This window comes from Rhinatrema bivittatum, chromosome 3 (genome assembly GCF_901001135.1).
Source record: "Rhinatrema bivittatum chromosome 3, aRhiBiv1.1, whole genome shotgun sequence".
Classification (NCBI taxonomy): Eukaryota; Metazoa; Chordata; class Amphibia; order Gymnophiona; family Rhinatrematidae; genus Rhinatrema; species Rhinatrema bivittatum.
This window is the reverse complement of record NC_042617.1, coordinates 452600569-452614204: the sequence shown is the minus strand read 5'-3', so window position 1 is coordinate 452614204 and position 13636 is coordinate 452600569. Positions and strand designations below refer to the sequence as shown.

Genomic DNA, 13636 nt, shown 5'->3' with positions numbered 1-13636 from the left:
TGGTTAGCGCAGTTAGTGTAGCTGGGTTCAAAAAAGGTTTGGATAAGTTCTTGGAGGAGAAGTCCATTAACGGCTATTAATCAAGTTTACTTAGGGAATAGCCACTGCTATTAATTGCATCAGTAGCATGGGATCTTCTTAGTGTTTGGGTACTTGCCAGGTTCTTGTGGCCTGGTTTGGCCTCTGTTGGAAACAGGATGCTGGGCTTGATGGACCCTTGGTCTGACCCAGCATGGCAATTTCTTATATTCTTATATATACTGTATAACACCAAATCTTTAAATGGCACCCAATAGATTATGAGGGATTTATACAAGAAATCAATAAATAAATCTCAAATCTCTCTTGGAAAATTACCCAATTTGTATGATATTAGTTACCCCAATGTTGGGTGAAACTTTTAAGCTGGCATTGAAAAAAATTTTTGTAATCCCAAGAAAAAAGTTTTAATGAGAAGAGGAACATTTCATGATTTGGTATCATGAACCCCACCGGGTGATAGTTATATTATAATCATAAACGGACCTCCTGCATCCATGCGTTTTTTTTTTTTTTTTTTTTTTTAAATGTATCGTGTGAAAACACCAAGTAAACCAATCATTCGTTTTTAAAAACATTTTTGCTTGCCTGTAAATTCCATATTATTAAGAACTTAAGCAATTGATGTCACAGTCCCGGTAATATGTAATGTAACCCAAACGCTTATGATACTTAGGCAAGCTATATCGACCTCTTAGGCATTGCAAATTGTGAAAAAAGGCTTGAACACAAGCTCAATCAATATCCTGACTTATCTGACATTGTAAACCAATGACCGCGGCCACGTTTCAAGTCCATCCAGGACCTTTCATCAGGGAATTCATCCTCTGTGAATCCTCTGTCGGTGAGTGTTGAAATCTTGCCTGGTAAACTTAATATACTGTCTTCAATCAGAGTCAAAAACGACTCTGCCAAAATTGGCAGAGTCCCTGGATGGACTTGAAACGTAGCTGCGTCGTCATTGGTTTACAATATCAGATAAGTCGGGATGTTTGAGCTTGTGTTAAAGCCTTTTTTCACAATTTGCAATGCCTGAGAGGTTGATATAGCTTGCCTAAGAATCATAAGCGTTTGGGTTACATTACATATTACCGGGACTGTGACATCAATTGCTTAAGTTCTTAATAATATGGAATTTACAGGCAAGCAAAAAATTTTTTAAAAACAAATGATTGATTCACTTGGTGTTTTCACACGATACGTTAAAAAAAAAAAAAAAAAGCATGGATGGAGGAGGTACGTTTAGGATTATAATATAACTGTATCACCCGGTGGGGTTCATGATACCAATACATGAAAGGTTCCTCTTCTCATCAAAAATTTTTTTCTTGGGATTACAAAATTTTTTTTCAATGCCGGCTTAAATGTTTCACCCAACATTGGGGTAACTAATATACAAATTGGGTAAAACATTTTTTCCAAGAGGGGTTTGAGATTTATTGATTTCTTATACTAGGGTAAGTCACAAACATACATGGGATTAATATTCATGAAATTTATTTAAATGCAAAAGATGAATTATTTACTGTGAAATATACAGAATATAGTCACAAACAGTTTTTCTGGAAAAACCAACTACTTTTCAACGTAATCGCCGCGAACATTTATACATTTGTCCCAGCGTTTGAAAAGTCCGTCAAAACCTTCTGCGTAAAAGTCTTTTGGCTGGCATCGTAACCAGCGCTTCACCTCTTGTTCCACTTCTTCATCACTGGTGAAATGTTTACCACAGAGATGGCTTTTTAGTTTGCCAAACAAGTGAAAATCGCTGGGTGCCAAATATGTACTGTATGGTGATGGTCAAGAACTTCCCAGTGCAGGTTTGCAATTGTCTGACGAGTCTCATTCGAAGTGTGTGGTCTGGCATTATCGTGAAGAATCAGCACTCCTCTTTTTTCCAGATCTGGGTGTTTTCTACGAATAGTTCCTTTAAGCTTTAATAGAGTAGCACAGTAGGAAGCCGAATTAACAGATTCACCACGCTTCTGAAAACTGGTTAAGAGTATCCCATCTCGGTCCCAAAACAGTCAACATCACTTTTCCTGCAGAAGGCACAAGCTTGAACTTTCTCGGTGATAGTGGATGCTTCCACTGCATGGAATCGTGTTTCGCTTCTGGTTGATAGTGGTGCACCCACGACTCATCACCAGTAACAATACGTGCCATCACTGATTCACCTTCGTTTGCATAACGGCAGAGATTTTCCAAACAAACACCCATCCGGTTGTTCTTATTGTCTTCGGTCAGCTGTTTGGGAACTCATCTTGCACAGACTTTGCAAAAGTTCAATGCATCGTGCACTAAGGAATATGCTAATCCGTGAGAACACCCAATTTCTATGGCAACTTCGTCAATTGTTACCCTCCGGTTAGCGCGAACCATCTCTTCAACCTGCTTCACAGTTGCCTCTGTCACAATCTCTACAGGTCGACCAGGTCTGGTTTCGTCGTTCACGTTGTCACGTCCTTGTGCAAATTTATCGGTCCAGTTATAAATTGCTTTACGTGAGAGACATTTCTCTCCATATGCTGGATACATTTCTTTATGAATGTCTTTTGCCACTAAGCCCTTAGCCCATAAAAATCAGACAACAGCACTTTGTTCTTCGACCGTACAATCTGTCAACACGGCAGCCATTTTCCTTGTGTACACAGCCCCTGCGCATGCATAGTTTAAATAACTATATACATAAGCACTTCTAAGGTGCTGCCATCTATGGAATATGACAACATTACAGATATATATTTTATTACCTTAGAGAGATTTGTGACTTGCTTACTGACTTACCCTCGTATATACTGTGACATCAGCTTTGCTCTATCTCCATCTGCTGGTATAGATGTATAACCCTACTGGTCATGGATCCACCTATCCTCCTCAAGGAAAGGAAATTGTCAGGTGAGTAGTAATTTCTGCTTCTGATACTTTGGTTACTGCCATGAGATGTGAGGAGAATCGGATTAATGTGCCAGGATAGCTTGCCTCTGTATCGATCCACGGTGTATCCATGTATTCTGGTTGCCCCCATCTCAAAAAAGATATAGGGGAACTAGAATAGGTACATAGACATGGGAAGGCCACTACTTATTTTAGGTTATAAGCAAGAAGAATTGTCTGTTCTTTGAGATCCTGCCAGGTACTTATGACCTGGATTTGCCACTGTTGGAGACAGGATGCTGCGCTCAATATAGCTCAATATGTTATTTCTTATGTTTATATAATCCTCTTGCATGCTGAGAGTTGTTGAACCCCCTGTTATAGTCTTTAATATTTGATTATTATAATCTTTCCCATCTAGTGAATTTTTGTTTGTTTTTTAGGGTTTAGGACAGATCATGCTGCTGTGCATGTTAAGATGATATAATTTGCTTCCATTTGTCCATTTTGGTGGCACACGTGTTGTGCCATCTGTTAATACCTTCTTCTAGCACGGGATTTTTTTTCTTGTTGCTGGACCTTCCATTTAGTGGAGGTTTTTCTTAATCTTTGACAGTTGTAACTCTGTTTTTTGTAGATCCATTTGTGCATTTAAGCTTTCTGCATGTTTTAAGTTTGTATTTGTAACTGTTGTCAGTTGAGAGAGCTTTGTGAAAGGTGAGATCTCCTTGTAACTATGGCATAATTTCAGTAAAAGTGTGTGCTTTTTTTTTTTCCTTTAAACCAATTTTTTTCTAAAAATGAAAATCAGTGGGTTCCGGCAGAATTTCATTCCTACCATTATTTCCATTTTTTAAATTAGAAAACTGTTTAGATTTATTCCATTTGTACATCTTTGGTTTAGCCTTTTTCTTTCTTTATAAGCATTTGATTTAAAGTGTTTAGCCTGATGAGTTTTATTCACTAGACAGGAGCATTAAAAGTCACTAAAGATATGTAACATGATTTTCAGGAGGTGGGCAGGGTAACAAGTGCTTAAATGTTGGTGCAGACATCTATTTGTTCTTTTGTCCAAGCAGTAATGGCACAACTGCATTCAAAATAGGAACAGAAAAGAATGTAGTTCTCTGATTTTCATTAAAACAGAATCCCTCCAACTAAACCTGGATCCATGCAGGCTATGCTAGCAGCAGTTCACATATTCATGATCTTTCAAGGAAGAGAAAATATTAGTAGGTGACCTTTCAGGATAGTTTACATGGGTCTAGATCTGGGTGCAGGGAAGGAAAGTTCAGTGTTTATTGGTCCAATTCCTCTTTAGAGTGCACTACGATTGTCTCTTTTTGTGAATGTTTGTTTTCAGTGATCCTTTGAATGATTAAAAAATGCCTGAGTGCCCTTGGGATCTTTTTTTTTCTTCTCTCTGCAGAGCCCCTATGGAGTTGTGTGGAGGCATAGAACCAGTTTCAGCAGCAAGGAAAGTAACGTTCTGGTGAAAGCTGTGTATACCGAGCAGCAGTAATTTTGCTGTACAAGGAAATGTCAAGTCTGCCACACAGAATCCCCAGAAGCTTTGGTTTACCACAATTTCTTTACGATAGGTTTGGTAACTTTCTGCACCCTCAGATATATAAAGAATATACAATTTGTGAATAAGGTTTTCTGCTTTTTCGGGGTAGCCTGTTTACTGGCTAAAGCGGAGAGCAGTGGGTGTGATCCTGATGATTCTGCCATATTGAAACCTAAATTGGATGAACTAAAACAGTGAAACTGGTTCACATTGTCCTTATACATGGTATCCCTATGTAATGTATTTAGCTCACAGTCTTATTTTCCTATGCATTGCTATTCAAAATGATCCAATGTTCCTTCTTTCCATCTGCAAGCATCTTTTAACACAGTGGTTCTCAACCTTTTTTCGGCCGGGACACACCTGACAGATGGTTCTCACATGCGTGACACACTGAACATGTGACCATCACGGGACAAAATGTAAATATACATTCTGCATCCTCAGGAACCACGTCGACCCCCAAAAATGGGTGCAGAGCAGAACTAGGGCATTACCCGTACGGCTCACCATACAAAAAAAAGATATTCTGGATCTGATGACATCTCAGTAAAAGCAAAGCAAACTCTCTTTACTGGCAAACACAATACCCCTCCTTATGAAAAGACAGTAATTAACCAGGCCCTAAACACTAATACACCTCCTATTGGGAAAACAGAGCAAGCCAAGCTGCTATAGATACCCACTTGGAAATAATTGTAAAACTATACTAATAAATGTTACAAAACAGCTGATGAACAGAATAACATCCAACAATTAAAAACTCATAAAAATTATTAAAAATTGTCTAAATATCAAAATATTTCAAAACAGCAGACACATCACATAACACCCAATAATTAAAATGGCAATCAATCAAGAAAAATAAACTTAAAAAGCCACCTTTACTTACCCTCTCTAGCAACTCTCCTTCTCCTTTCCCTTGCAGACCAATAGCACTCACCAGAAGCAGCAGTGGCTGCTAAAGCTCTGTCCTCACAGTCCTCTTCCTTAGGGCCCACAACCAGTCACAACCAGTCTCTGTCTCACACAGACCAGTAACTTCCCTAACTAGTATCTCTTCCTCACACACACACCAGTCACCTCCCTGACCAGTCTCTGTCTCTCACACACACACACACCAGTCACCTCCCTGACCAGTCTCTCTCAATCACACACATGCTGTCACTTACATACAAGCTCACACATACTGTCACTTACAACCACACACACTGCCACTTATGCACCCATTGTACCACACACACAAGCTCTCACTCATGCACCCAAGCACCCATTCTACCACATACACACTGCCACTCATGCAACCAGGCATGCATTCTAACACACACACAAAGCTGCCACTCACGCACCCAGGCATGCATTCCAACACACACACACACACACACACACAAAGCTGCCACTCACCACCCATGCACCCATTCTACCACAGGCACACAAGCTCTCACTCATGCACCCATTCTACCACACACACACACAAGCTCTCACTCACGCACCCAGGCACCCATTCTACCACACACACACAAGCTCTTACTCATGCACCCAGGCACCCATTCTACCACACACACACAAGCTCTCACTCATGCACCCATTCTACAACAGGCACACAAGCTGTCACTCATGCACCCGGGCACCCATTCTACCACACACACACACAAGCTCTCACTCATGCACACAGGCACCCATTCTACCACACACACACACGCACACAAGCTCTCACTCATGCACACAGGCACCCATTCTACCACAAGCACACAAGCTCACATGGAGCCTCTTCTCATTGTTTGGCCTCCACTTCTCAGCCACCTCTGGCCTGACCTCCCGCGGTACGCAACGTCTCTCCAGCCGCCTCCCGCAGTGTGCATGGTCTCTCCGCTCTTCAGCCACCGGCAGCGGCGCGCAGCATCTCTTTGTTCTTCGGCCCCGCCGCTGGTGACGCACAGGTCTCTCTGCTCTTCAGCTGCCGGCGGCGCGCAGCGTCTCTTCCTTCTTCGGCCCCGCTGGCGTCGGCGCGCAGCGTCTCTTCGTTCTTCGCCCCGCTGACGTCGGCGCTCAGGTCTTTTCGTTCTTCGGCCCCGCTGGCGTTGGCGCGCAGCGTCTCTTCATTCTTCGGCCGCACTGGCGTTGGCGCGCAGCATCTCTTCATTCTTCGGCCCCGCCCCTAGGGAGAAGGGAAGCACAAGCGGGGCAGTGGAACACCGGGAGCCGCGACACACCTGCCGGAGCTTGGCAACACACTGGTGTGTCGCGACACACCGGTTGAGAACCACTGTTTTAACATATATTCTAGGTTGTCCTGTGGGACTGTGGACAGTTATAATGTATGACATTTTGGGGTATTGTGCCTGTTATCACTATGTAATTTGATTATAATAGACTGAGGTTTTGTATTAATGCAGGGTCTATTTTTCTATGCTTATGATTTTATAATTACTGTATTTTTTGCTCCATAAGACACACCTAGGATTCAGAGGGGGAAATTAAAAAAAAAAAAAATGGTGTGCTTAAACCGGCTCCGTTCCCGGGCGACTATGTGTGTGCATACAATTTTTTTTCGTCCCCATTTCGTTTTCAGGTCTGGGGAGGGCCATTTCGATCCACTCCTCAGATTGGAAAACTTTTATCATGCTATTTTATGAACCCCCCCACCCCCCCACCAAAAAACTTGCCAAAAGTCCCTGGTGGTCCAGCAGGGGTCTTGGGAGCAATCTCCCCCTCTCAGGCATTCGGCTGCCAGTAATCAAAATAGCACCAGTGGCCCTTTGCCCTTACTATATGACAGGGGGCTACCAGTGCCATTTGTTGGCCCTTGTCACATGGTAGGAGCAATGGACGGCTGGCGCCATCTTAAAAAAATGGCGTGGACCATTTAGCAGGATGTTAGTCCTCACATATGGGTGACTTCATAGGATGGAACCCAATCACGGAACACTTTTGTCAGTTTCCAGAACTTTGACTGGCCCCTACTGGGCATGCCCAGCATGCCACTAACCCTGCAGCCAGCAGGGGTCCTCCTTCAGTCTCGTTTGTAGCAAAAGTACGAGTGAAAAATAAAATAATAAAATGTAAGCGAACCCAACTCCGCGGGGTGGCGGGCGGGTTTCGTGAGGACTTACATCCTGCTGTCCTGAGAGAACACCTGTTACAGGTAAGGAACTCTGATTTCATTTAGTTCCTTATTTTTTTTTTTTTATTAAAGTAGACACATTGCATGGGAATTTAGAGATTTGCTTTGGGGGGGAAAAAAAAAAGAAAACCATCAGTAAAAAGTTGTATAGAATTTGAGGAGAGGCAACACAGGCCAAATCACTGCTGGAGATAATTTCTACTGAGGTGGCATGAAGTCTTCTAGCATAAGTGATTTTTTACATTTTAGAGATATACCACTTCTTTAGTCCAAAGATAAATTGTTTTAAAATTTGTTTCTTCATATTTGAAGATGAGAAAACGCATGTTGTGAGCAAGGGTGCGCAGACCCATGTCCCCTTACAATATTTGGCCTGTGTGTGATATTCACATACTACCGAGTTTCAAGCAAATGGACAATGTTTCCCGATTTTTTTTTTTTCCCTGTACTGTTTTTATCCAGGCTTATGTTAATTATTATTATTAAGTCACTTTGACTGCTCAGCATTTGTTTGACCCTAATTTTTGAATAATCCATGGATGTGTTCATAAATTCTGTCTGTCTATAATTTAAAATCTTTTTCTTTCCAATGTAGGGTGTCTGGTATCAGTCAAGTAAAACGAAAGATACTAGACCAGCAAAAACTAAAGATACTAGAACAGCAAAAACTAAAAGATGAACTCAACGATTTGTCAGCTATGGAACAGGCTCTGGATGAATTAATCAAAGAATGTGCTCACCAGTTATTTGAGTTAACAGATGACAAGCAGAATGGGAAATATCCTTTTGTGTGATAGTAAACTATAAAATTAATAGTAACCTATGACTGTTTTCTTTCCTATTTCGGTCGGCTCTGTAATTGTTGTGCTAAAGATTTTAAACCAGAGGAGCTGCCAAAGAGGTGTTGTGTAGAGCGCCCGGTCATATTCTAGGCAGGGTTTTGGGCCCTACATGTTTGAATGTTAGCTTGATTTTTTTTTAATGCATTAATTGATTCATTCATTTAGAGGCTGCAAATGAGACCATGGCAAGTAGTTATTTTAGGGTCTGGCAAATATTTATTTATTTTGATTTTTTCTATACCGATGTTCCTGTATACAATACATATCGCACCGGTTTACATGGAACTGAACTGTCACCTCAGGGGCGGAATACATTCTTAACACTATGCAGACCAACAGACAGATTTGGCCTTGGGAGTGCAAATAGGCTAGCTAATGAGGGTTTCAGGCCGACCTGCTTCCAAGCCCTAAAATGCATTTTAGGCCTCATTAAAATATGCATAATCGTCATCCTTTTTTGGACATGCAAAATCACTTTGAATTGGGAGTCCCTTTTTATAGAATAAAATGGAGGAAACACATGCAGTATGCTGAATAAATGATGTATAAAGTGGCCTAATGGTTAGGGCAATGGGCTGCAAATCTGGGAAACCAGGGTTCAGATATTTCTCCTGCTGACATTGCTTGTGACCTTGGGTAAATAACTTTATCTCCCATTGCCTCAGATTCCCACTTAGATTGTAAGCTCTTTAGGGAACTGACTTATTGTGCCTGAAAAAATGTTGTAAACTGCCTTGAGTTAAAATTGAAAAAAGGATGTACAAATACAAAACATATAAGAGCAACTAGTGAAAAATGTTTGCCCATGTAATCTCTTAAACACACATTTAGCCTAGCTCCATAGGAGTCATTGGTGGAGAACACTACCACTCATGCAACATACAAAACTATTTTTTACAGTTCCACAGCATGTACAAACCCTTTAGTGGGTTAGAAAACTACAAAACCTGAATAAATTCCTGCACACAAGGATAGTAAGTGTTAAGATGTAAAAATGCACCTTTTTCCCTATCTAAACAAACTTTGTTTTATTATCCAGGTTTGAATTAGCCCCTGTAAGATTTTCAAATAGTTAACAGCCTTTGCATAGTTTTAGAAATGGATGAGATTTTAAACTGAACATCGAGCGTAATAAATTTATTTATTTATTCATGGGTACATTATATCGGTTTACAGAGAACTTAATGCAGGGAGAATAGAACTTGGATGCAAAGGGGTAGGAACATAATAACGAGAGATAACATACAGAAATTAGATATCAAGTGGGGTGTAACATAAGGGGAAAAAACACTATGTAAGTAAGAGCACGGAAGAGTGCAATATGCAGAATTTGAGGAGCCGGGGGAGGCATAAGAGAGATGAGGGGGGGGCTAGGAAGATAGGGGAGAGAGAGGGGAGGGATCAAACCTGAATAGGGAGTTCTAAAAGGGGGGGGGGGGAGGTAACTAAAGGGGCTTTATAAATGTGTGATTTATCTTGGAATAGCTTGTCTGAAGACTTTCGTGGTCTTGAAAGCTCATTTATACCAAACTCTTTGGATAATTCTTGTCTGTCCAATTAAAGATGTCACAGTCTGCAAAGATCAATATATTGACCTTCATAATAGGTATCATAGTTTGGTAATTAAACCATAACTCAACCTTATATATAATCATTGGTCAGTCCATATTTTTTGAGATTTTTTTGTGCATAAATAATCCTCGTGAAAAATAAATCGCATAATCATAAAAATTCTTCTTAAATTTTCTTCTCAATCTTGATATTAAGAGCAATACTTATCTCATTATGATGCGCAAATTCTTAAGTTGGAAATCCACCAAGTTGTACTCTTGTTTCATACGCCTCAATTCATAATAAACGCAAGCTCGCTTGTAGTCCGCTCAATTCTTGCCCGACACCGTACTGTGTTTCGGACTTAATCATGTCCGTCCTTCAAGGGCTATATGTCTGCGTCTACAATCAATAAATATTGTTGATGGTACACCACAATTTATATTGTTCATTAAGCGCAATGTAACAGTACTCACTTTTGTAATAACATGGCGTTTCTCAGCGTGTGTCTTAACTGCTTCTCTTCCGGCTATCTCAATGCTACGGCATTTAAACTCTCCCGCGCTGGTTGACGTACTACCTACGTCACTTCCGATTATAAAAAAAATACCAATCTATAGCATTATTCAATCCAGACGGATACATAGAATGCATTCGGAAGATCCATTGCTGTTCCCGTAAATTTAATACCCGATTCGGATCTCCTCTCAGATTTAAAGAAACCACATCAATAACACGCCACATAGCCGGAAGAGAAGCAGTTAAGACACACGCTGAGAAACGGTGCTCAATTGCGTCAAATGTGAAATAGGAAGGAGGTCAATTTAGTTGAGATTGTATTTTCCATGACCTGTTCCAAACTGGAATTGATCGTTGTTAAGCATTCTATTTGAGGTTACAGTCTGCAAAGAGCCATTTTCTCCAAGACTATCATGGCTGCTGGAACTGTATTTCTAAGACTAGCTAAGAAAAAGATTGCTTTGGTCAGAAGCAGGTGCTGGAACATTTTGGGGCTGATTTTGTAATATTGCACATAAAATGTCAGCAAGTACATGCATAGGTTTAGACCAGACTTACATATAGAAGTTCAAACCCCTCTCCAGCCAGGGCAGTGTCTGCTCAGGCTGGGTAAACTTGTGTACAGGTAATTTTTGTAAAAAGGTCATTTCTGCACGTAAAACGCTATTTTACCCACAAGTCCCTTTGACAATTATACTCCATGTGTTGCTTTCTTTTGCGTTCAAGGAAATTGTCGTCGTTTTTTTTTTTTTTAATTTTTAATTTTGCATATTTCAAATTTGACAAATCAAATTCAAGATAACATAATTCAGGAATACATTCATAAAACATTAATATGTTATCCAAAAAAGAACAAACGTCATCCCAACCAATAAATCAAGTCTTCATAGTACCAAACAACTGGAGGGGGAGTTCCTATTCGCAAGAACAGTCATACAAATTAAACCAAACATTGAGAGTCCACGGAGTTTACAGTAATTTCCTACAATACGAAGATGTTATTACTCTCTCATTACTCCTGCGACTCTCTAAGTACTTCTCCAACTGATCAGGGTCAAAATAAACAAATCTTACACCTTCTGTTTTCATTATGCATTTACATGGAAATCTAATGCTTATTTGAATCCCAAACGTTCTGGCCAGATTTGCAAGAACTAAAAAATTTTTTGTGTCTTATCTGAGTCTCCTTAGAGACATCAGGATATACCCATAATTTTTCCCCTAAATATAAACATGATCTTTTATTTAGATATAATTTTAATATAGCATCTCTATCTTCAGATAGCTGGAATTTCACCAATAAAGTTCCCTGCTTTTCTATTTGGGAGCTATAAGAAGTCTTTTTTAAATCGGTAACATTTAATGGCAAGTCTTCTTGTTGTACATTTTCATTTACTTCATCTTTCTTCTTCGGTAAGAAATATGCCTGTAATATCTTTGGTAATTTATCTGAAGATAGTAACAACATTTCTTGAAAGTAGTTCTTTAGTTGTTCTTTTGGTGATATCAGCTTGCACTTTGGGAGGTTCAATATCCTTAGATTGTTGTACCTAAGTAAGTTCTCTAAATCTTCCATCTTTTTCTCCAACATCGATTCTCCTTGGATTATAGAGGATTGTACTTGTTTTATCTGGTTCAATTCTTCATCTACCTTCACCAAATTAACTGTATGTTTGTTTATTTCTGGAGTCCAATTATATAAAGTTGTCTGCATTTCTTTTATATTCAGACAAAGTCATCAAGGCCTTTTTGGTCGACATAACTGCCTGCCATATCAAATCCATAGTCACCACCTTAGGCTTTTCATCGAATACAAAAGACATAATATTTATACTTTCAGGTAGAGAAATACCTTGAGAGTCCAGGGATCTTAGAGGCTGAGTTGTCTTCGCTGCTAATCCAGCTCCCGTTCCTCTGGTTGCAGCTCGGTCTATGCCGAAATCACCCTCCACTTGGGGGAGGAAGTAAATAATCCTCCCAATCTCTCTAATGGCGCAGTTTACTCCCGCTGCAGCTTCCCCAATAGGGCTCAGTTCTAGCGACGCCATCCGTCCTTGTACTGAGCCTAGCCCCACAGCGGTTTCAGCGTCGCCTGGTGGATTAGGGGTTATAGGTGCCCCGGGACTGAGTGGTTTCGCCCAGGAGCAGAGATGCTTGCTCACCACATATCTGCTCAGTGGGCCTCTCCGGGGATAATACCTCCGTCGGGAGTCGGAAGCTCATCAACGTTGTCTGAATCAGCACGGGTCTAGTAGGGGTCGGGGCTCCCTCTCTGACCCGGCCTTTACGTTTAGTGTGAGGCATCTTCAAAACCTCCAAGAAAAACTTCGCAAACAAAAGAAAGACGCTATCAGAGTTTCACACGCCAACAACTCTCAAGCGCCATCTTGGCCACTCTCCTCCAAGGAAATTGTCTTCTAAAACCAAAGGTAAAGATGTTTAAGGACTTTTACCTTACAGTAGGTGCTGAACAGTCATTTGATACTTTTATAGTGTTGATGAGAGTATAAATAAACATGTTCTGTAGAGGTTACCTCTTGTGTAAGTGCATATATTTGATAGGGAAGAGACAAATGAAGCAAGTAGCTCTTTCTGCCAGATGTACAGCAGTAAATCGTATATAGAAGAGGTACCCATGTGGCATGTTCTCTTATTAAATACCTACAATTTTTACATGTATAGATTTTTTTTTCCTTTTTCTCTTGTTTCCAGTTTATAGAATTGCGTTAGAGAGAATTTAAGCTCACAGCTAATCAAAAATCCTGTAAATTTGCCCCTATGATGTTTGGAATAAGATTGTGCAAAAACTTGTATGTTGGGATTAATATTGAGAATGTTATTGTTATACTTTAACTTGCCTTAATATTTGTGCAACAAATTCTGTGTGTTGCATAATGCAAAGATTTATTGTTTCTTTGTAATAAGTTTAGAAGTTAATAAAAATAATAAAAAAAAGCTCTCAGCTAAATAGTTCACTTGTGATTTCTCTGCATATAAGGACACAGTTCCATAAAGATGTCTGGTTCATCTAATGGGCTTATTGGGCAGATGGGAAGGGTCTCTGGTTCCCCATAAGCATAGGTTATTTGTTGGCCAGCTTTTATTAAAAGCTCT

General features: G+C 40.2%; 1 protein-coding gene across 1 annotated transcript in view; it reads left to right on the top strand.

Annotated features, from left to right (window-relative positions):
• E2F6 (E2F transcription factor 6) overlaps positions 1-13636 on the top strand; it is a 101169-nt gene that overhangs the window by 26792 nt on the left and 60741 nt on the right. The window contains exons 4-5 of the mRNA XM_029595913.1: positions 4346-4393; positions 8206-8388. Of these exons, the coding sequence (XP_029451773.1) occupies positions 4346-4393; positions 8206-8388 (231 nt within the window). The remainder of the gene's footprint in view (positions 1-4345; positions 4394-8205; positions 8389-13636) is intronic.